Source organism: Mustela putorius, unplaced genomic scaffold, assembly GCF_011764305.1.
Source record: "Mustela putorius furo isolate JIRA1106 unplaced genomic scaffold, ASM1176430v1.1 tig00003859_pilon_pilon_pilon, whole genome shotgun sequence".
Lineage (NCBI taxonomy): Eukaryota > Metazoa > Chordata > Mammalia > Carnivora > Mustelidae > Mustela > Mustela putorius.
In genome coordinates this window covers 13743106-13766678 of record NW_025422011.1, presented here as the reverse complement: position 1 = coordinate 13766678, position 23573 = coordinate 13743106, and the positions used below count along the sequence as shown (strand labels likewise).

The 23573-nt window shown below is 34.8% G+C and overlaps 1 protein-coding gene across 12 annotated transcripts in view; it reads right to left on the bottom strand.

Annotated features, from left to right (window-relative positions):
• The window catches only part of DCDC1 (doublecortin domain containing 1), a 437850-nt gene that overhangs the window by 399575 nt on the left and 14702 nt on the right, over window positions 1-23573 (bottom strand). For 6 of the 12 annotated variants that reach the window (XM_045066083.1, XM_045066081.1, XM_045066085.1 and 3 more), the window contains 2 exons: window positions 15479-15648; window positions 1148-1417 (listed from right to left, as the gene is read on the bottom strand). In XM_045066083.1, the coding sequence (XP_044922018.1) occupies window positions 1148-1417; window positions 15479-15642 (434 nt within the window). In that variant the 5' untranslated portion in view covers window positions 15643-15648. Of the gene's footprint in view, window positions 1-1147; window positions 1418-12702; window positions 13002-15478; window positions 15649-23573 lie in introns of those variants that run through there. The other 6 variants (XM_045066087.1, XM_045066088.1, XM_045066086.1 and 3 more) reach the window with 5 other exon arrangements.

The window sequence follows — 23573 nt, the reverse complement described above, 5'->3', positions numbered from 1 at the left end:
TTTTTATAGACATCAACCCTAATGATTGTTCTCAAGTATTCCTTGAAAAAACTTTTTATAGGCTAAGATTGTCTATATCTACTTAAATATTTTTAAAAATTTAACCCAGGATAAGTCTGCTAAAACTGTTCATGTAAAACACTTATCTGGCAATAAATGATTTTTATCAATTAACTTATAAAACATAACACTCATATAGAAAAAGATTATATGTATACATGTTGTGTTCCTGTTAGAAAACAAAAAACAGTAACATAGTCGTAACAGCATGAAATAGTAAATGGCTAAGATCTTCCCTTAAGTTTTCATGTTTATCAAAGTTCTTTGATTTTTTAAAAAGATTTGAAATTCTAATACTTTCTTACTCTAAATTTCTTATTCTAAAGTTAGTTGTAACTGCTTTCATCTCAAATTTGTTTGCAGGTAGAAAGGGAGAATTTCTAAGTTTTGTCTTCATTCAGAAGCACTTTCAACTCTTATTATTTTCTCAACAAAAGTAGCACGTGGCAAATGACTAGCATGTCGTATTTTTTATTTCAGAGTTCTCTAATTAAACCTATTAATTCTTAATGCCACAGAAACAAAGTAAACATTTTGAAATAAAAACTTTAGGTAAATTAAAATCACAATATACACACCTAATCAAACCTATGAAAATAATGGGAATATCAGTCTCTTTGTTTGATTTTTGCTTTTCCCAACGTTTTCTTCTATCCATTCATTCTCAGGTTAACAGCTTATGATAACAATCTTGATGTGAAAATATATACACAAACTGGTTTTATGAGTTTATTTCAATTTGATTTTATTGCAAAATATTGATTAAATACCAAAGTATGCATTTCTATTTTAAACAAATATCTGGTAAACAGATATTTTATAGCCCAGCCCTATTCTCCTTCAAGTATTTTTTTCTGAGTTTCATATTATCCAAATTGAAGTGTACCTTATGTTTTCCACAAGTGCAATTAGCAACATTCTACTCAGGTGCTTTCAAAGAAAAAAATAAACAAAACAAAAACAGAAACAAAACCCTAGAGATGTGTTACATTTTAATGTCTGAAATAGTCAACGGAATCATTATAAATTCTGCTCAAAGGAAAATCTTCAGCAGTCGGTTAAAAGAACAGAGAACAGCTTTGATTACCTCAGTTGACCCACTGGAGCACTGACAGGTCTGTTTCTCTTGGATGCTGATATAAAACAAGAATTGTTTTTACTGTTTGATTTGTAGCAATATGGGTCTGATATTTCATCATGGCTATGATCTGATGCTGTTTGATGTGTGGAGCAATCTTGAAGTCCTGACCCTTCTGATACTGCCGCTGAATGTAAAAGTCTGTTGGGGCCAAACTGAGGCTGCAAATAATCTTCAGTAGTTTTAATAACTGCTTTTGCCTGGGATGACATATACTCTCTGAAAGAAACAATCCATGGAAGAATACAGTGAATTGATTTGTAATTACTTGTTAACTACCCCATAACTGCTTGTGTGCTATGTTCTAGACAAAATACTACACACTCGGTCATAATTTTGTTAAATTCTTACAACATCCCTGGAAAGTGGGCACTATTTGTATCCCCATTTTACAGATTTAAGAAACTGTGGTTCAGAGAGGCCAATTAACTTGACAAAGCTAACATAATCAGGAAGCTGACAGGGTGGGAAACTGAACCTAAGCCTATACTAAAATAAAGCCCACATTCATAATCATTAAATTGAATTGTTTTACTCCATTAAAGAAGAAAGCTTGTATAATGCTTGAAACAATGCAACTAAAATTTTTAAATTCTCAGATTTCATTTATTAAAAACTAGCAGACTGCTTAGTACTAGGAAATATTAAAGTTAAAGAGATGTGGCTTCTACCCTCAAGAAACTTGCAAACTATCCCCTTATAAAGAGAGAATATATGCTAAGTAAGCCACTTAGAACTATGGGTTTGTATTAACTATAAATGTAAAATGAATTCCTTGAAGGCAAACTTACATTGTTTGGAATAAAGTTGATAAAGGCTTCATAGCAGACTGGGATTAGGGTGACCAACTCATCCTGGTTTGCTCAGGGCTGCCCTGGCTTTGGCCTTGAAAGGCACATACCCCTGGAACTCCCTCAGTCTCTCAGTCTCACACAAGTTGGGATGGCTGATCACCCTAGCTGGTAGTTAAGCTGGAGGAACAGCATTTAGATGAACTATGATGTTTGGACAGGGGACCATAGGACCTGTGACAGTATCTAAATCTATGTAAATGCCAAGTTAGGAAGATGGAATATATAGAGAATTTGCTGGTATGATAAAATGAAATAAGCTTTAACATAGTTAAATTTGTATATATTAAATAGCATATTAAATTTAATATTTAACATATTAAAGAATATTGAGCTGGTGTGATGATTAGGCATAGAGGATAGCAAGCTTCCATGTATTATTTCAGTATTCCATGTATTTGTTATTTGTATTTTTATACAAATAAAATCTGCTTCTATCCAATTTGCTGGTTCCTCAACAGCTCTTATACATAATGTAATATAACCCCACCCAACCGTACAATTATAAAATAGCATATGCTTAGTGTGGAAAGCTTGGCATAGACACCCCTTCTCCCAAACTTTTCTGATCCACCAATGTCATTATAGTCACAATTATTTCTTCTGGTCTGTCCTCTCTACATTCACAGATGTGTAAACTGGCTGCTTATTTCTTCTGAAAGAATGGAAGAAGGTCAAGTGTCACAGGGAAAATTGGTGGAGGTGTGGATGAGAGTTGACACAGTGGATCAGTAAAGCTGAAACACGGAGATCCAAGCAGTTGTGTTTGCTGTTATCATGTTTCTATCCAAGTCTGTCCAGAACTGACCATAGCACTAGGGAAAGGAGTGGTCTTCCCTTCACTCTGAGGATCTAACCAGGTTCAGAACTTTGGCAAACAGCGTTTTGAATTAATTGTTGGACTTTAGCTCTGGCAGTGCTGAGACCCCACTTAGGGCCACCTGGGCTACCTCAGATTTTGACACCAGCAGCCATGTCTCAGTGCTAGTGTTTCTGCAGCAAAAGCAATGGAACTGCAAACGGTCACGAAGCTCAACTTAGGGGAAGAGCAGTAAACAGGCAGGAGAAAAGATTTGCAGATCTCATAAACAGTTCCCAGTGCCCATAAAGAGTCACTTGGAAAGCAAATTCTCATGTAAAGAAAGAAAATAATGCAGAATGGTGTCCTTTTTTAAAAGATTTTACTTTTTTTTAATTTTTAAATTTTTTAAAAGATTTTATTTATTTGAGAGAGAGAGCTAGAGCACAAGCAGGTGTAGGGGTAGAGAGAGAAGATGACTCCCCTGGAGCAGGGAGTCCAACTTAGGGCTTAATCCTAGGATCCCTGAGATCACGATCTGAGCTGAAGGCAGATGCTCAACTTATTGAGCCACCCACAGGCCCCAATTTTATCTTTTTAAAGTAATCGCTATGCCCAATGTGGGGCTTGAACTGATAGCTCTGAGATGAAGAGTTACATGCTCTTCAGTTGAGCCAGCCAGGTATCTTTCCTTTTTAATGAATGCATTTTGTTTATTGTCTAATATTTTTATAAATATCCTAATGATTTTATATAATAATCCATTATCACACCACTGGAAAGTGAAAGTTGTTTTTTCCAAATTTCAAAGTTTCAACTGTATTGATGGGAAGGCAAAAGGCAAGCTGAGGTCAAAACTGGAGCTGACATCCTACAAAGGCCACCCCCCTTAGGGTGGAATATGTATAACATTCCTCAGGCACTAGTGATGGCCTCAGAACAAAGGTAGGGAGAAACAAACTGTCAGCTGATAAAGATCGCAGTCATGTAGGATGTGAAACTCCACTATTGTTTGTAACTGTCTTAACAGTTTAGAAGAAAACCACAATCTTAATAGCAGCTAGACCACCAAGCACCTATAGACTCAATTTCCTGGAGCCCTACTGTCACCTGCACCTCCACAGGATAGAAAACCCTATATAATCAGTAACTTCTCACAATTACAGCATAGCTCTCTCTGCTCACGGATCCTGTCCCAATGCTCTTATAAAAACATCTTTTTTTGCACCATAAAATGCCTCATGAATTCTTTCTTGACCATTTTGCTCAATGACCCTGCATCATGTGTCATACCTTTAATTCAGTATATTGCCTTTTTTTTTTTTTACCTAAATACTGTCTTATAACCATTTTCTAGGCTGCTATATGATCTTTACAGATTTTACTAAAATGTAAAATTTTATCAAATAATTCTACTTATATCTTGCCTTCCTCAATCTAGTCATGTAAAAGTTATTTAGTGTTTTTGTCTGCTGGCATATCTTCCCCCTGTCTTCTTGTAAGAGCATTGGCATCCTTCAGGGAAACTCAAACCCTTCTCCCTCCCAACTCCACATGATTCTGGTAGGCTTAAAACAATAAATTATATGAGATTTACATGGTAAATGGTTAAAAGAATTAAGTTACATATAGGATTTTACCATATTTATTTATTATCAGCTTTTCTCCAGTAATTTATGTCAAAAAGGGAGAAAAAGGTAGTTTTTTTTTTAAAGATTTTATTTATTTGACACAGAGAGAGAGATCACAAGCAGGCAGAGAGGCAGGCAGAGAGAGAGGGGGAAGCAGGCCCCGTGGTGAGCAGAGAGCCATGTGGGGCTCGATCCTAGGACCCTGAGATCATGACCTGAGCCAAAAGGCAGAGGCTTAACCCACTGAGCCACCCAAATGCCCTGAAAAGGTATTTTATTGTGTGAAAAAGCTACTTTTGGCCCACCATCTGTAATCTTCAGTTTTGATTTGTTTTATCAATGTTGATGACAGGTTTGCACTAGTTCTTACACACTATTAAACTCTTCTTTCTTATAACAGTTGATGTGTTGCCTAGTCTTTGGGTATGAGAAGATAATCACAGAACTGTTTGGCAAAGCTAACTTGTCCTACAAAGGGAATTAAACCCACACACATGATTTGCTAAATTAATGCTGAAAATGAGGGTGTGAGGACAATTCACCTCAAACACATTTGGGTTTCAAGTGACTGAGCTTGTTACTAGTATACACAGAAACTTAAAAAAGAAAATAAAAACATTCCAGCAGGACACAAAGAGAATTAAAAGACCATTCATTGCTCTTCAGAATATACTAGTTTAATATACTTAAAAACAACTCCCGTACAAGTGCTTATTATTGTGATAGCATTGTATGCGAACCGATGGTAGCTACACTTCAGGTGAGTATACCGTAATGTATAAACTTATCCAATCACTACGCTGTACACCTGAAACTAATGTTATGTGTTAACTATATTCAACTATTAGCAATGTTATGTGTTAGCTATATTCAACATAATAACATTATGTGTTAACTATATTCAACTTAAAAAACTGAAAAACAAAGACCCCTGTCTGGCTCAGTCATCAGACCTTGATCCCCAGGTCATGGGTTTAAGACCCACGTAGGGCATCAAGCTTACTTTAAAAAAAAATTATAAAACAACAACAAAAACCACAACTCCAGTAGAGTGCCACATTTTTCATCTATCCTTCCGGGCCTAACTGCTTCCTCTTCTTACATCATTATTGCCTAACCTACCTCTGTTCTTCTCCTTACTCCTCATGGGTTCTGCTAATTCCTCTATGTATCTCCCCAATTCTGTACCACACTACTTTCTGAAGACACTCACGTTCTTCACTGACTCACATTCAATGACCCCAAAAGTTTAACTGCATCATTACCCAGGTCAGGATACCATGTTAGCTAGACTTCTTAAGCTAGGCAATTTAGTAAGTCACTGGTAATCCTATGGATGGCAAAGTACCTGTCAGTGGCCCAAAAACTATGGACAGGAGAGCAGAATAATGTGCAGAGGGCTTTGAGTAAGATGGAGTCTCAGATGCATGCAAAGAGAGGAAAACATACTTGGAAGAGGACTTGCATGGCCTGTCTTCTATACCAAGATAATCAGAGACATTGTATCATGAGATTGGAGAGGCAGGCAAAGGAGGTAGCACTACACTAGCAGCAGTGAACCAGTGGTGCTCTTTAGCTAAGAGAATGCTAAGTAGACTAAGTAGACTACTAACTCCATGTAAATTACATATATGTCACCATAATTGTAGTCTCCCGATTTGTCTTTCTTTCTCTTATTCCCCTCACCTTTTTTCTTTGAAAGATCTTTTTGCTTCCTCTGCAAAAATTTCTTAGAAATCCCAAGACATTCAGATTTATTAAAGTGAACTTCCTTTTACCTCCATATTTATATATATCTTCACATAGCTATCTTCCTCCCAAAGTTTTTACCTTCTGAGAATTGAACTCTATAGTCACATAGTTATCTCCTTCACCAAGATAGTCTTTGTCTTTTGAGAATTTAGCATATTATCTTACAATTTGTTTTCTTTTTTCCTATGTACTCCATGTTCCTTTTCATTCCTTTCTTGTTTTCTTTCAGATTAAATAACATTTTTAATTATTTCATTTTCCTTTCCATTAGTTTGAATGTTGAACCTTACTTTTAATGGAACACTAGCTATTACAGTATGAATCCTTGTCTTACTAAAGATTAAATTACTAATTAATTACTTTCCAGACAATACAAGAACCTTAGAACAGATCATACCCATTTATTGTTGCTTCTTTGTGCCAGTAATCTATACTTCCTTATTCCATTTTTCATGAAAAGGTTTATCTATCTTTCATGGGTCCTAATTTTATCAGGGAACTCAGCTCCAAAATTCTGCATTGCATGGACTTGAGGCTTTGTATCCCATCCTTCCTGTGATTCTTATAAATAATAATTACATAAAACTTACATATAATTTCTTTTAAAAATCTAGATTTTGTTACAACTATTTTTTACAAAATGTGATAAGCTGAATAGCAGTTTTCTTGGCCTTTGTTTTTCCCAGATGATACTGAATTTAGTTGAATACTAAGGTCACTTTTATTTATTAGCTTATCTTTAGTTTCTGTGAATGGGTGTAAGAATACCATGTGGATTCCTAAAACAAATCATCCTTTATCATAAAAAATAACCTCACTTTGTCCTCACTGTTGAGGCTATCTGCCACATTCTGGAACCTGAGCTAATTATAACACAGATTTTCTTTTCAACATTTCTATGTCAGTCTTATTAACTTGTCCTGGAAGTCTATGATGTGTCTCTACATAAATCTTTTTTTTTTTTTAAAGATTTTATTTATTTATTTGACAGAGAGAAATCACAAGTAGATGGAGAGGCAGGCAGAGAGAGAGAGGGAAGCAGGCTCTCTGCTGAGCAGAGAGCCCAATGCGGGACTCGATCCCAGGACTCTGAGATCATGACCTGAGCCGAAGGCAGCGGCTTAACCCACTGAGCCACCCAGGCGCCCCTCTACATAAATCTTTTATTGTATCTGTAAACAACCCACATATATACGGATTTCAAATTGTTCCTTCTTCAGTAAGATTTCTATGCTACCTTTTTTTTTTTTTTAAAGATTTTATTTATTAATTTGACAGAGAGAGAGCACAAGCAGGGGGAGCTACAGGCAGAGGGAAAGGGAGAAGCAAGCTCCCCACCGAGCAGGGAGCCTGAACTGGGCTGGATCTCAGCACCCCAGAACCAAGGTTAGAGACTTAACCTACAGAGACACCCAGACACCCCTCTATTTCCTTGTATATAGGAATGCGTTTCTTTCCTGTGTGTTCACATTTACACTGGTAGATTTGAGAGCTGGAATCACCATACTTCATTGATTATGTCCTCCATCTAAAATGCTAAAATGCTATACCCCAATTTCTGTCAAATATTCCAATTCATCACTGTATTATTTACTCCTTTACCACTGGTAAAAAGCATTTATTCTAGTCTAAAACCTAAATTCTACTATATTAGGTTGGTACAAGACTATCAATCAATCACACTACTTCAAAAATATAACTTCTTAAAAAATAACTGCTACCTATGATCTATCTATCTCTATTAGTTTCCTATTGTTGGGCACAAATCACCACAAATTTAGTGGCTTACAACAATACCTATTTATTATTACACGGTTTCTCTGGATCAAGAGTCTGGGCAAAGCTTAGCAGGACTCTCTGATCAGGATCTCATAAAACTGAAATCAAGGTGTCAGCGGGGCTGCAGCCTCACCTGATGCTCCCAGTCTTTTTCCAAGGTCATTCAGGTTTTTCCAGAATTTAGTTCCTTATAGCTGCAGATTTCAGTGACTATCATATTCCTTGAGGCCAATAGAAGCTCACCTTTCTGACTTTTCTGTTTCTGCCCTCTAAATTCTCATTTAACAGTTGATCTGATTCAAGCAGGCTAATTTCCCATTTAACTCAAAGAGAACCAATTATGTACTTTAACTACAGCTGTAAATGTAAGCTCATCATGGGAGTGACATCTTATCATAGTCACAATCCTACCCACACTCAAGAGGAGGGAATTATCTCAGCCGTATACACCAGGAGGTGGGAATCTTGGGGGCCATATTAAATTTCTGCCTACCACAACAGCTATACAATTATGCAGTTTTCATTATCCATTTTTTTATACCAAATTGAGATTCTGATCTTTTATCTTCTGGAAATTTAAATACAAGTACTTAAGATTGAATTTTGTCATCATTCAGTACTGAGGATATTTAAAGAGTGTGTCACAGATATTGATGACAAATCCAAAGAACTAAAAAAATGCTTTGAGAAATGGCATTTTAATTAGAATAAATTACTTCTTAAAAAGAGTATTTTAGAAGAGGAGATATTTACTTGGATGTAAATGTTCTGGTATGTTTCCTTTAAACAACATCAGCAACATTACTTCTGAATTATTTTATTTTCAGTTATTGGAAAAAACTATTTCTTTTAGCAATTGAATAATTCTTTAGAAATTAGGTCATTAAAAAAAGAACAAAAAATGTGATGAGATGTGTCTACATATATTAAACTATTCATATTTTTAAGGATTTTATGTGTGCTTAGATGAAGATTTATTATTACAAAGCACAAAAGTGCTTTGATATGAAATAAAACATGTCAAAATTTAACCTTAAAGCAGTATGGAAAAAACTATCAGTTAATTAAAAACCATAGCAATTTAGGTAAATGAATCCTTTTTAAAAAAGAGTTTATTTACTTGAGAGATAGGTAGAGAGAGAGAGAGCATGGGGTCAGGAAGGAAGGGGGAGAGGCAAAGGAAGAAGGAGAAGCAGATACCCCACTGAGCAGGGAACCCCAAAAGAGGGCTTGGTCCCAGAACCCCGAGACCATATCCTGAGTTGAAGGCAGACACTTAATCAACTGAACCACATAGGTGCCCTAGTAAATGAACCTTTTAAACAATTTATTTACATGATATAATGAATATAGTAAGTCACAGAACTACAAAGCTGGAATGTACATCAGTGGATTAAGCTTTTATCCTTTTCTCAAACACTACTACACCATGTCTACGTATCAGCTTTTTATCATAATCAAAAAGATTGTCAAGGACAGATCTTATACATTGTAGAATTTATAGCCCTCTTGATATTCTAGTTTACTATTTAATTATACTTTACTCTTTTTGTAATTTTCATTAAATCTGGTTTACAATTTTTACTTCACAAGTAACAACTAAGTAAAGATCTGAGGTCCAAAATTCTAAGAAAATATGCTCAGAGAGGAGTACACAAAATGATAGACCATGATAAGATTAAAGGGTATAACTCTAGTTTTGACAAGAGCAATTTTTCTTCCCATTTCTCTGCTTTAATAGCATTAATGGGTCTTAGTGGCTTTTCATACCAATTTGAGGAAAACTAATAAAATCATACTTGTCAATCTCCTATTCAAGGACTTCTACCAGTTGGTACAGCTCATTGCTCTTCAGATAAAATTATACCACATTGCCCTCATTAGTTCTTACCAGTCTTTTGCCAATGGGATTCACTCAGCTGATCTATGCCCATTACTGTACATCTTTCAATAAGCAGGTATTTAATATTACTCTAAACTCAGTGATGACACTTTATAGAACTCCTTTTATAATAACAATAATTGTCTAGTGAAAGAGAGAAATGTTATACAAATAGTCATACATATGAATTTACAATTACTGTGATTAGTACTATGAGGGAAAGTCCTGGTTATTATGGGGGAGAAATTCAGGGGTTAGGGGAAAAGTGGAGGCCTCAACGAAGTTTCTCAAACTGACAAGACACATGAGAGGAGTTAATCCTACTAAATCCTAGTCATTATTTATTCTAAATCATCCTCCCAGGTCCTGTATGAACTGATACATTAGTTTGTGTATTGAAATGTTCGTTTCATGATTTGTTATGTGATTTCATATTCCACTCTGCATGGGTAAGAACTTTGTTATGTGTCTTTTACAATTCTACTAGAACTCAACCAGTAATTGATACGTAGGACTTATTCTTTGATAATTATGACATCACACCAAAATGTGTCACAGAAATGCCACTGACAAATAATTTTAGAAGTAAAATATAATAAAGCCAAAGCCAAGAGTTATGTCAAGTAATATTATTTATTCAACAGTTATTCCACTGATTTTTCCTGAAAAGAAAAGCCTCAGTTATATTTGAGGATTCATCCACTTTATATGCTCATGGTAGGTATCCCCTTATCAGCTCCAGTGCGTAAATCCTCAGTGTCTAACACCATGATGATAATTATAATTCCCTTGTCCCCTGCAGGTTAAGTAATCAGCTTGTGATCCAATTTTGGCCAATGAGACTTAAGGCAAAGTCATCTGCGGAAAGGTTTTTTGGCCTAATAAAAAGAAATATAGGGATGCCTGACTGGCTCAGTCTGTAAGGAATGGAAATCTTGATGTGGAGGTAGTGAGTTCAAGCCCAATATTGGATATAGAGATTACTGTAAAAAATCATAAGAAAAGAGAGAGAGAGAGAGATACATGATCAAATATCCATTTTCTTTAGTTGGACACTGTTGAGTGTACATGTATTAAGTCATCTTACAAGTAGGAGGAGTTATACCCAAAGATCTAGCCAAAATTCTGAGGATGGTAGAGGGAAAGATCCAAAGAGCCAGGCTCCTGGAAAACACCACCAAATTTAATTCTAGAAGTGCCTTGCTTCTGAGGTTCTTATTATGTAAGATAATGACTTCTTCCTCATTTTCCTCGTTTTTAAAGTCACTTTCAGTTGAATCTTCTGTTACTTTGTGCTAATAGTAGCCTAACATACAATTGCTTCTTGAATCACACTTGCTTCACTTTTTGTTTTATTCAAAACCTTTATTAGTTTTATAATGGGCCAAAGCCTAAACTAATATGGTAATTTCTAAACATTTTACTTCTACTTAATCAGGAACATTTTGCCAGAAACTTCAGGATAAGCATAAAATGACACAGAGTTTTTATTTCCCTGCTCTTTGAAAACAAAGCATCCTTGATGAATTTGGATTTCTATGGGAGAAATCTCCATGTGGCTAATAACTCTATTCATAAGTAGGAAGTCTGGCTACTTTAACAGATCACGGCTAAATAACAAACATGAAGGTCTAAGTCATCACACAGTTTAGATATGAATTCAACAGCAGGATAATGGCAGTTGCCAAGGATTTATACTTGCTGTTGCTTCATACCAGTGTTGGCTGTCAAAATGTCTCTTTTTCTTATACAGAAGCCATAGATTTTTTATGGATAGTGATTACTTACAATATACAATGAAGTATATCAAATCTAACAACCACTCTAGCCCCTCATTATTTGGTAGTCTCTTTGTTAAATGTAGTCAACCATTTTCATCTAAATTATTTATTTATACTGTATATTTGACAAGTATATCTTTCTCACTTTATATTCTTGCAGCATTTAAACCTTCATGAAGAGTTATGTTTTTTTAATACTGTCATTTGTAAAATTTATCTTTATCCTATTCCCATTTTAATGGTAATTAAACTCCCTAATTGGAATAAATACAAATAAAAAATGTAAACATAAGGGAGAATGACCCTAAGCACATTCAGTAATAAATCACCAGCTTAAAATACTGAAATGCAACTGAAAAAAGAAATAACCCCACATATGTTTGATGACTGTAACCCGCTATAAAATCTCTGGAGTACACAAAGCACAAAAATTTCATCATAACCTTTTTCCAACTTGATGAAATGAATAACCTAAAGATATAAATAACTTTTTACAATTATTAGATAAAATGTGATTTAAACATCATAGAAAGTAAATAATAGAAGTTAAAATAATAAAAGTGAACAATTCCCCCCAAATTTTATTTCCAACAGCAGACGAAATTATATTTCTAGCTTGGCCTAGAAATTTAGGTAAGAGTATCCCAATTGCAGAGCAATTCCAGTTATTTTATAACACATATATGTCAGATTTTTACTAGCAACTTGATGATTCCAATTTAAAACTGATTTCAGTACTTATCTAATGTACTAAAAATAATTTCTCCCACAGGGAACTAAAAGAGTTGGCAACACACTCAACTGCAAGCAGGATTAAAAAATACTTAACTTTCTATTATAAAAATCATGAAATTACATCCTTAGATGATCATCAGCTAAAAGTCATTAAAATATTTTATGTGTGGGATAGAGAGTGATATTAATCTTTTACAACATTCTCTTAATTTTAAAATGCAATTGTAGTTTAGAAATATTCTACTCAGATTCAGAAATACTTTCTATAAATATGACAGAACTGTCCGTAGATACCTGTTATCAATCAATAAATAATTAATTCTGTCATCCATGTCTCCAAGGCTGGTGCCCCCTGCTCCAGGTCACTTGGGAATATCTCAGACTACAGCTAGGTAGAAAAAGTTTCTTATTGTGCTGCTTTCCTGGAAGTAGCCATAGGAATTAGGCTACTAATTCCAATCATCTGACATCCTAGTGGTGAATCATAAAATGGGAGGATCAAACCTTCTTTGGCACAATATGTTGAACTCATTTACACTGTTGGTGATTAGTTTTCTTGCTGGGGAAAGGATCCTGGCACAGCAGTTTTCACTCTATTGCAAAAAAAAAAAAAAAAAAAAAAATAATAATAGAGTGACAAAGGAAAAACATTGCAAGAACACAAGAGAGAGGAGAAGAGTGGATAATGTGAATTCAGTATAGAATAAATTAATAGCATCAGGTAATAACATGAGAATAAAGTGACCAGTCACTGTATGGCTTGCAATGAAGAGATTTAATACATGTGGGCATATTTTGTAAAATGTATAGTATGTTTAATGAAAAGAAACATAATCTCTTGTGATATAAGTAAAGGAACAACAAATTGACTATATTTTAATAATTATTTCTAATAAAAAGATCACAAAGATGTTGGAAGAAAGGTGGCAAGGAAAACAAGAATGAGACAAGAAAAGTTTTAACCTCAATCAGGGGGAAAATGTCTTAACTCACAGAGAAAATTGCCTCTCTCTCTGATAATCATATTAATGCCAAAGGATCTTAGATTACCCTGAGCCTTTATGATCTTGACCTCTTTCAGGTTGAAACTCATCATTTTCTTTTTCATGAAAGTAAAAGATCTCTGGGCATTGTCTTTGACTTTCCATTAGATTACAAAGAAAACGTTTATTTTATTTTCTAGATACATCATAATCAAAGTTGATGATAACAGGTAATAGAGGCAAAAAAGAAGTCAGGATTCAAACAAAGAAATATGAGTAGTACATTGAAATAAACTATTTAAAAAAAAACAGGTAGTAGGAAAGTATCACATGAAAAGAAAGACTGACATTTAAAAAAAAAAGGACAAATAAAGCCAGACTTAAAAAGAATCAGAATCAAAGAAAGAAAATGAGAAAAAGCAGAAAGAAACTGTATAAATGAAATTACAGTTAACTCTAACAAAAACATAAAGAATCTAAAAATACACAAAAGATAGTTGGAATAAAAAGTAAATGTAGGAGCACCTGGGTGGCTCAGGTGTTGAGTGCCTACCTTCAGCTTGGGTCATGATCCCAGGGTCTTGGGGTGGAGCCCCACATTGGGCTCCCTACTCTGCGGGAAGCCTGCTGCTTCTCCTTCTACTCCCCCTGCTTGTGTTCCCTTTCTCACTGTTTCTTTCTCAGTCAAATAAATAAATAAAATCTTAAAAAAAAAAGAAATGTAGTACTATTTTAAAGTGGAAAATTGGTAAAAATAAACTCTAAAGGGAATAGAAATGTGTAAATACACATTATGTTAGCAATGGCATTTGTAGAAAGAAATAACTAAAAGTCTGATTTAGAAATAGTTTTCCATTGTCTTATTGGAAAGACTACTCTCATGAATAACTTACATCTCTATAGTATAACTATATTAGGTAGTAATGTTCTAAAAAATTATCTATGCATATAGCTAGTACACCATGTAAAGAACCTCAGGCAGTGCTAATATGGACTCAGAGGTCAGGGGAATAAAGCAAAACAAAAATTAGCTAAAAGTCTAGATTTCACTTTCACCTAAATTTACCAACACACAGAAAACCAGTTTTAAGATATAAATGTAACATGGCATTTTCATAAGAGATTAACATAATTCTTAATATATTAATATTTTCTTCAGTGCTTTTATAGTATATGTTTTCTATTTAACATTAAGACTATGACACCACATTTGGCCAGTCAATAGTTTACCAACACCTGATAGGGGCACCCAGGTGGCATCACAGTTGGTTAAGCGTCTAACTCTTAGTGTCCGTTCAGGTCATGATCTTAGGGTTGTGAGATTGAGCCCTGCCTCAGCTCTGTGCTAAGTAAGGAGCCTGCTTGGGAATCTTTCCCTCACCCTCTGGCCCTCCCTATCCCTCACTCCTTCCCAGTGTGATCTCTCACTCTCTCAAATAAATAAATAAATCTTCAAACATGCATACACGTGGCAGATACTTTTTCATTCTTTCGCTTTCTAATGGAGAAAAAAAACCCAGGAAAAATATCTCTGTCTCCTCTGCTTTGTATTTCTGAGAAGTGTGGTAGAATACATAGTTAAAAGTTCTAGCTGTGGAGTTAAATCCACATGGGTTCAAACCATACGTTCTCTACCTATAAGCTCTGTGATCTTGGTCAAGCTAATCAACCTATGTAGTTCTTTGTTTCTTCACTGGCAAAATGGAAATATTCAAATACTACGTGCCTTATATTCCTCCCAAGATTGTTTAGAGAACTAAATAAGTACAATGCAGGTTAAGTGTTTAGCACGGTGACTGACACAGAGCAAATATAATCTGCCCCATTATCGTTTTTATCATTATGCCACTGTCCAAGTCAAACTCCAGGGATAATTTCTGTTTCTTGCATCATCTATCTATTTTCTTCCCATAGAATAGAAGAAATTGGAGGACTCCAATCCAGGCAACAACCTTCATAGCCCATCATATCTCCAAGTTATTATTGACATCATCTCTACAAAATATTGAGCATTTACATAGGCAAATTTCTGTAAGTACTTTATCTCCTTCAGGATTCAGTTAAAGCTGCTGAAATAATATTCTTACCTTGGTAAGTCTTTTAAAATACATTTGGAAATTGGGTGAATGGTATCTCCATTGAAGGTGTCTTCAGCATTGCTCTGCTGTGATACCTTCATGGCTTTAGTCAGAGGTGATAAAGAAGACTGAGAAAGTGATGCTCTGTGATCATCTGCTTCTCTTTTTGCCATTTTCAGCTAAAAATGGATAGAATGATATTCAATTTCAAAGATAAAACCTTCCCGGGTGCCCGGGTGGCTCAGTGGGTTAAAGCCTCTGCCTTCAGCTCAGGTCGATCCCAGGGTCCTGGGATCGAGCCCTGCATTGGGATCTCTGATGGATTATAAACTGAGGCTGGACATTAATCACAATTTATCTCTCATCATGTTCTAAACTACACAGCAGGTGCTAAATGTGAGATCTCATGATAAAAACAAAACAAAACAAAACACCAGAGATAAAAGCCTAAAGGAAAACAAAAGTATGAATCTAAGCTTTTGAATGGTATAATGGGACACCTGGCTGGCTCAGTTGGTACAGCATGCCATTCTTCATCTTCAGGTTGTGAGTTTGAGCTTCATGTTGAGTGTAGAGATTTACTTTTTTTGTTTTTTAAGATTTTATTTATTTATTTATTTATTTGAGAAAGAGAGAATGAGAAGAACAGAGGGGAAGGGGACAAGCAAATGCCAGGCTCGATCCTCCAATCCTGAGATCATGACCTGAGCTGAAACCAAGAGTCTTATGCTTAACTGACTGAGCCACCCAGGCACCCTGGGAATGCAATTTTGAATAGGTTTATCAGCATAGACCTCACTGAGGTGATAAAATCTTGGCAAAGACTTGGAAGAGGGTCTTTATTGTCTGCAGTCGAATCTAATCCCAAAACTCCTGATATTCCTTGAACTAAATTGCTTTTCAAATTCGTAGTTCTCTAGTTTGCAAGTTGCTAGACTTATTGTTAATCAAGCATATGGAAGAATGAAAGAACTATAATATAACAAACTCACAAGTGTTATGGAGAAATACATACCTATAATACATAAGATCATCTTTGTCTTCCACTTTCTAGCTATGTGACCTTGAATATTATAGCCTTTCCGAGGTTTAATCCTCCAATTTACAAAACTGGTTATCCACATGGATATGAGGATTCAATAAATAAAATGGTGAACATGAAAGCATTTGGCACAGTGCTTGGCACATGGTAGATGTTCAAGAAATGTTAGGTGAATCTGAACCTACATCAAAATAAAAAAAGGTATCTCTTTCTCCATAGTTTAATCAGAAAAGGTGGTATTCTCTGCCCAGCATTCCTCTGGTATTCCAGTTGAAGACCAAAGGGCTGTTGGCCTTTACACTCTCCCTCTCCCTTTAAGCTTCTCACAGCAGGAGGGACAAGGGTCTCCTCTCAGGCTTCCATGACAAGCACTGCTTGTTCAGTTTGTTCATAGGTTGAGTCTTCTTCTTCTTCTTCTTCTTTTTCCCAAAGATTTTATTTATTTATTTGACATACAGAGATCACAAGTAGGCAGAGACGCAGGCAGAGAGAGAGAGGAGGAAGCAGGCTTCCTGCTCAGCAGAAAGTCTGATGTGGGGCTTGATCCCAGGACCCTGGGATCCTGACCTGAGTTGAAGGCAGAGGCTTAACCCACTGAGCCACCCAGGCACCCCAGGTTGAGTCTTCTTAATTGAGGAATGCTTATGTGTGAAAAACTCAAGTTGTGTATAGCAAGGCAAAATTATATGATTTTAAAGTAAATCACCTTGCACAATGAAATCATTTGACTGCCCTGGTATGTTTATTATATAGTCCAATTATTAAAAACTAAGAAAATTTGCACCAAACTATTAAAAAATAACTATTGAAATAGAGAAATAGTCTTACTTTTCACTTATGCATGATTACAGTCCTAATCTTCACTAAAAAGGCAATCATTTCCTAATCTTCACTAAAAAGGCAATCATTTTAGTGATGGGGTAGTTTTATTTTCTATGTAAAAGTTTCAGGATGCTTTCTGGTAGAATGAATTATGTATGTGTGAAATCATTACCATTATTAAATGCAATATTTCTTCTATAATGTTACTATATCAACAGTGCTATCCTCACTAAAAGTAGAGCATATAACAGGTTAAGTAGAATATGCAGAATATAGTAAGACAACATTAATATACATTATTAATTAAATGAAACTAATTGTTAGGGGCACCTGGGTGGCTCAGTGGGTTAAAGCCTCAGCCTTCAGCTCAGGTCATGATCCCAGGGTCCTGGGATCAATTCCCACATTAGGATCTCTGCTTGGCAGGGAGCCTGCTTCCTCCTTTCTCTCTCTGTCTGTCTCTCTGCCTACTTGTGATCTCTGTCTTGCTGTCAAATGAATAAATAAAATCTTAAAAAAAAACCAAACAACAAAAAGCTGTAAACTATTGGGCACCTGGGGGGCTCAGTGGATTAAAGCCTCTGCCTTTGGCTCAGGTCATGATCCCAGAGTCCTGGGATCGAGCCCCACATCGGGCTCTCTGCTCAGCAGAGAGCCTGTTTCCCTTCCTCTCCTTCTGCCTGCCTCTCTGCCTACTTGTGATCTCTGTCTCGCTATCAAATGAATAAATAAAATCTTTAAAAAAAACCCAACTAATTGTTAATTAGAAATTAAATAAATAAAAATGTGTTAATTTAAATTTGACTGACACTACTATGGTATTTTATCAACTACAGGTAAAGACACTGCCTTATATTTTATTAACACATGCATAGTTTATTTACTGATACACTGAAAAACCACTATTTTTTTTTTTTTTTTACTTTCCATCTCTTAATCATTTTACATGAATATAAGCTCTCACTCATGCCCACCCTTGGACCTGTTCTTCTACCCATTTTGTTTTGTTTTGTTTTGTTTTAAAGGCATTCAAACACACAGTGGTTATAGGCCTGGATTCTGGAGCCAGAGTGTTTGGGTAACAGCCCTACTGCCCACTTAGTAACTGTGACACTTTGGACACATCACATAAAACCTTTCTGCATCAGTTTCTTTATTTGTAAGAAAGGGTTAAGAATAGTAGCCACTCCATAAAGTTGATGTGCTCCCACATTGTAGGTAACATATGTCAGCTACAGAAGAGGAAAGGTTTGATGGTCTTCAAGTTAGGGTAATAGCCATCAATAACAAAACAGAACATGGGGCTTTCCCAAGGGGCAAGTAAATGTGGATAGTTGTAAGCAAGAAAGCTTAGAAAAGACTTTCAAGCATAAAAGATAAACATTCTGTAGAAGAAATGCAATGGGAATTTGAGGAGAGGAGCACCTGATGGCTCAGTTAGTTGTGTCTGCTTTTAGCTCAGGTCATGATCCTGGGGTGCTGGGACTGAGTCCTGCATCTCAGTGAGGAGTTGGATTCTCCTCCTGCTCCTCACATTGCTTGTGAGCACGCACACACTCTCTCTCAAATAAATAAATAAAATCTTTAAAAAAAGAGAGAAAAAACTGTAGTGTAAAACAAAACTATGAGGAAAAAGATGTGTGCATGCACATGGGTAAGTGTAATTTCACCACCAACCCAAAAATGTACCCAAATCTCTAGATCTAACTTCTAGTTTGTGAGAAATGGGGAATGTAGAAAAACATGTTAAATGACATGACACTGAAAATAAAGATGGAGAAATGTTACAAGTGGAAAGAGAATAAGAATTATATCAACCAAACACAATTTGTAAACCTTGTTTAGATCCTGATTTGAGTAAACTAACTTTAATAAGACAAATTTTTTGAGAAAATTATTGACATGGAACACAAACTGGATATTACAGATACTAAGGAAATTATTTTATTGGATATGAATAAATGGTGGTGTTGTTATATTATTTGTTAAAAATTTATTGGGCACATCTGTCTTCATTAGGCTATTTGTTACTGGTTACAACACTCAGTTTTGGATATTAGGGGTAATGGTATTATGACATATGGGGGCACTTGTACAGTTCCATTGGTTAGACATCTGACTCTTGATTACGGCTGGGGTTGTGATCTCGGGGTTGTGGGATTGAGCTCATGTCAGGCTCTGCTTGTGCTCTCTCACCCTCCCTCTAAATAAATAAATAAATAAATTTAAAAAAAATCTTAAAAAAATGACAAAATAAGAATTTCGTGCTTGTACTTTAAAAAATATTATCTATTAGAAATACAAACCAAAGTATTTTTCTTAAAGATTTTATTTACTTATTTGAGAGAGAGAGAAGGAGAGAGAGCACACTAGAAGGGGGAGGGGCAGATGGAGAGGAGAAGACAACTCCCCGCTGAGTAGAGAGCCTGATGCAGGGCTTGATCCCAGGACTCTGGGATCATCACCTGAGCTGAAGACAGATGATTAACCAAATGAGCCACCCAGATGCTCAACATTGCTTAGGAGTGTCATCATCCCATTTAGTTTCTTATCTTGTATAGCAGAATTGAATATTCAAAGTCACATTATATGGTGCCTTCTAGTGGGCTGGACATGCATATATGAAATCTATCTATCTATATATATATATATATATGACAAGAAAACAATATAAGACAAGAAAACAAGAAGTTTGGAATTACCATCCTCTTAAAAGGCTTCATATCTACTAATTCCACTACTGGGTATTTACCCAAAAAAACCCACTAGAAAACAAAATGAAGCCCTATGTTCATTACAGCATTATTTGCAATAGCCAAGGTATGAAAATAACCCAAGTGTCTGTCCATCTATAGATGAATGGATAAAAATCTATCCATTGATTAATAGATTAAAAATATGGAATGGATATTACTTTATTTATATAAATTTATATAAAGGAACATTATTTAACCATAAAAATGAATGAAGCCGTGCCATTTGCAACAACAGGGATAGACCCAGAGGATAAAAAGCTAAGTGAAATAAGTCAGCCAGAGAAAGAAGAACATATAATTTCACTCATATATGGATTTTAAGAAACAAAATCTGAGGAGATTTTGGGATTATAGGGAGGCCTGGCTGGCTCAGTTGGTGGGGCATGTGACTCTTGATCTTGGAGTCATGAGCTCAAGCCCCATGTTGAATATAGAGATGACTTAAAAAAAAAAAAAAGAATGAAACAAAACAAATGAACAAGAAAAAAAGAGACAAACAAAAATACGGACTCTTAAATACAGAAAACAAACTGGGGGTGCCGGAGGGAGGTAGGTGGAAGTGTGGGTGAAAGAAATAGAGGGGATTAAGAGTAGACTTAACTTGACGAGTACGGAGAAATACATACAATTGTTAAATCATTATAATGTAAATCTGAAGCTAATCTAATGTATATTAATTATACTTGAATTTAAAAACATTACTGCTTATATTAGTACTCAAAAATGAATATAGACTCAAAAATGAATATGCTTCAATAGAAGCATAAATGTAATGAAATACGTATAAGATCTGTATGAGACATACCTAAAAAGCCCTGAAATAGATTCACATAAGAATAGAACCACCTTTATCTTTGACAAAAGAGCAAAATCAATACAATGGCATGAACTTTTTAACCAGTAATACTAGAGCATGTACTTGAAAAAAAAAAAAGAATCTAAACACATACCTCATATCCGTCACAAAAATTAGCTCAAAATGAATCAAGCTAAATTTAAAACACAAAACTATAAAATTCCTAGAATATGAAATTGTGTAAAACATAGATGATTTTGGATATGGCAATGACTTTTTAGCTATAGCACCAAAGGCACAATCCATGAAAGAAATAATAGAATAGACTACTTCATTAAAATTAAAAACTTCTGGGAAACCTGGCTTGTTCTATGCTATCAGAATTATGGGTAGTGCAACAGTTCTTGCATATTCTTATCACTTTATTATCCTGTCACCCATTGTTATGACAAACAAATCAAGTTTACTTAAACATAAAGAAGGCATCTTTGTGGTCCTCCAAATGTGTTTTCCCTAAAACCATTTTGCTAATTCCTGATCTCATCATTATTCCATTCAAACTATCAGATATTTATTAAGTACCAACAATTCCCAGACTCTAAAATAGACAATGAATTCAATGTTGAACAAGATAACATTATTTCTCCATTAGCTAAATTTTCATTAATGAATATAAACACTAAATATCCTATTAAAAACATCTTATTAAAAACAATTATAAACATCCTATTATAAACATCCTATTAAAAACAATTTGAATGATGATAATTAGAGTTACTACAGAAATAACCATATTAAGATTAGAAGAAAAATCTAAAAAAAGAAAAGCCTCTTATAATCTCTTATCCTTGGAGCTAGTCACTATTATAATTTTTGAATATTTGCTTTCAGGCTTTCATCTTTGATTTTCCAGAGATACAACTGTTTCTCTCTTTTTTCTTTTTAAGATTTTTAAAAAGATTTTTAAAAAGATTAAAAAAATTGTTTTTTAAGATTATATATTTATTTGAGAAAGAGAGAGAGCATGTGAGTGAGCACAATCATGGGAAGGGGCAGAGGGAGAGAATCTTCAAGCAGACTCCCTGCTAAGCATGAAGCCCAACACAGGAATTGATCTTGTGACCCATGAGATCATGACCTGAGTGGAAACCATGAGTTGGACGTTTAACCAACTAAGCCAATAGGCGTCCTGAGATACAGTCTTTTCTTGTTTTTTTTTATTTAAGATTTTATTTATTTATCTGATAGAGAGAGAGAGAATAAACACACAAGCAGGGGGACCTGCAGGTAGAGGAAGAGAGAGAAGAGGGGGGGAGGTAAAAGAAGAGGAAGAAGGAGAAGCAGCCTCCAGGGGGAGCTGTGAGGGCTCAGTCCCTGAACCCCGGGATGATGACCTGAGTCAATGGCAGATGCTTAACCAACTAAGCCACCCAGGCGCCCCTATAGCCTTTTCCTTAAACAAAATTGTGACCATATTAAATATAGTTTATGCACAGTTGTATTTTCACTGAATGAGAATACTTTTATATTATAAATACTTCTTGAGAATATAATTTTTTATTTTTATATTTTTAAATATCCTAGCTGGTTGCTCCAAATACTTCCTATTGTAAATAAAGCTGTGGTTCCCATGCACCTTTGACCATATAACAGAAAAGCTTCTAAACTGAAAGAAGTTTTAGGAGCTAAATTCTTAGATCAAAGTGTATTTCCAAATTGGATTTTTTTTAGAAATGTAACAATTTCTAAAGATACCAAAACATAGCACACAAATACCCATATAGTAGTACCCATTACTAGAATAAAATACTCTCTCTTAATCCGACCAATTGTAGTTATTTTCTACCAGTAGTGAAAATTTAATTTTTGAATTTTCTATCAGATTAATACTCCAGGAGGAATATTAAGGGATAATCAGAGAGATTTTTATGGACTATAAATTATTTTAATTCTACTTAGAAACCATTCACTTAAAAGAAGAAATTCCTAAAATACAGAATATATATGTTAAACTTCTAGATATTTTAAAGATAACTGAGTTCAAAATGTCTCATTAGCCCAATACCTCCTTTCCTATACACTTATGAGAACATATCCAATTATCTTGAAAAAGGCAATTAAAATTATTATTAATAATCTTAATACTAGGACATGTTATAATTTATTTGATAATTACATTTCCCACAAAGATACTGTCAACATAAACTGTGAAACTGCAGATCCATCCTGTTTACAAGTATCAGAGACAATATGCTCACTATTCTGTTGTACTAAAATGTTGTATTGCAGTTTTTCTTAACAGGTAATACGTGACATGAAACATGTCTGATTTTATGCTTCATAACTTCCACTTTGATGTTTAACATTAAGAAACTATATTTATGTATCACACATGTCAGAAAATAATTTAAATAAACTAAGAAAAATAATAACAACGATGCCTTTCATTTCACATGCAAAATATAAATCTTTTATTCATAGATATCAAAGAACCATCTGTAATCAGAAATGCAAACCATTTATATTTTCTGATTTATGTAGCTAACATTAAATATCGAAGTGTTCTTATTTTATATTTTCAAAAATTTGTTATGAATCAAAATATTAAGTCATAAAAATGAGAAAAGTCAAGATACTACCTTTTAAGACAGACTCATGAGTTTTAAAAATTCACTTTTTCTAGGCATG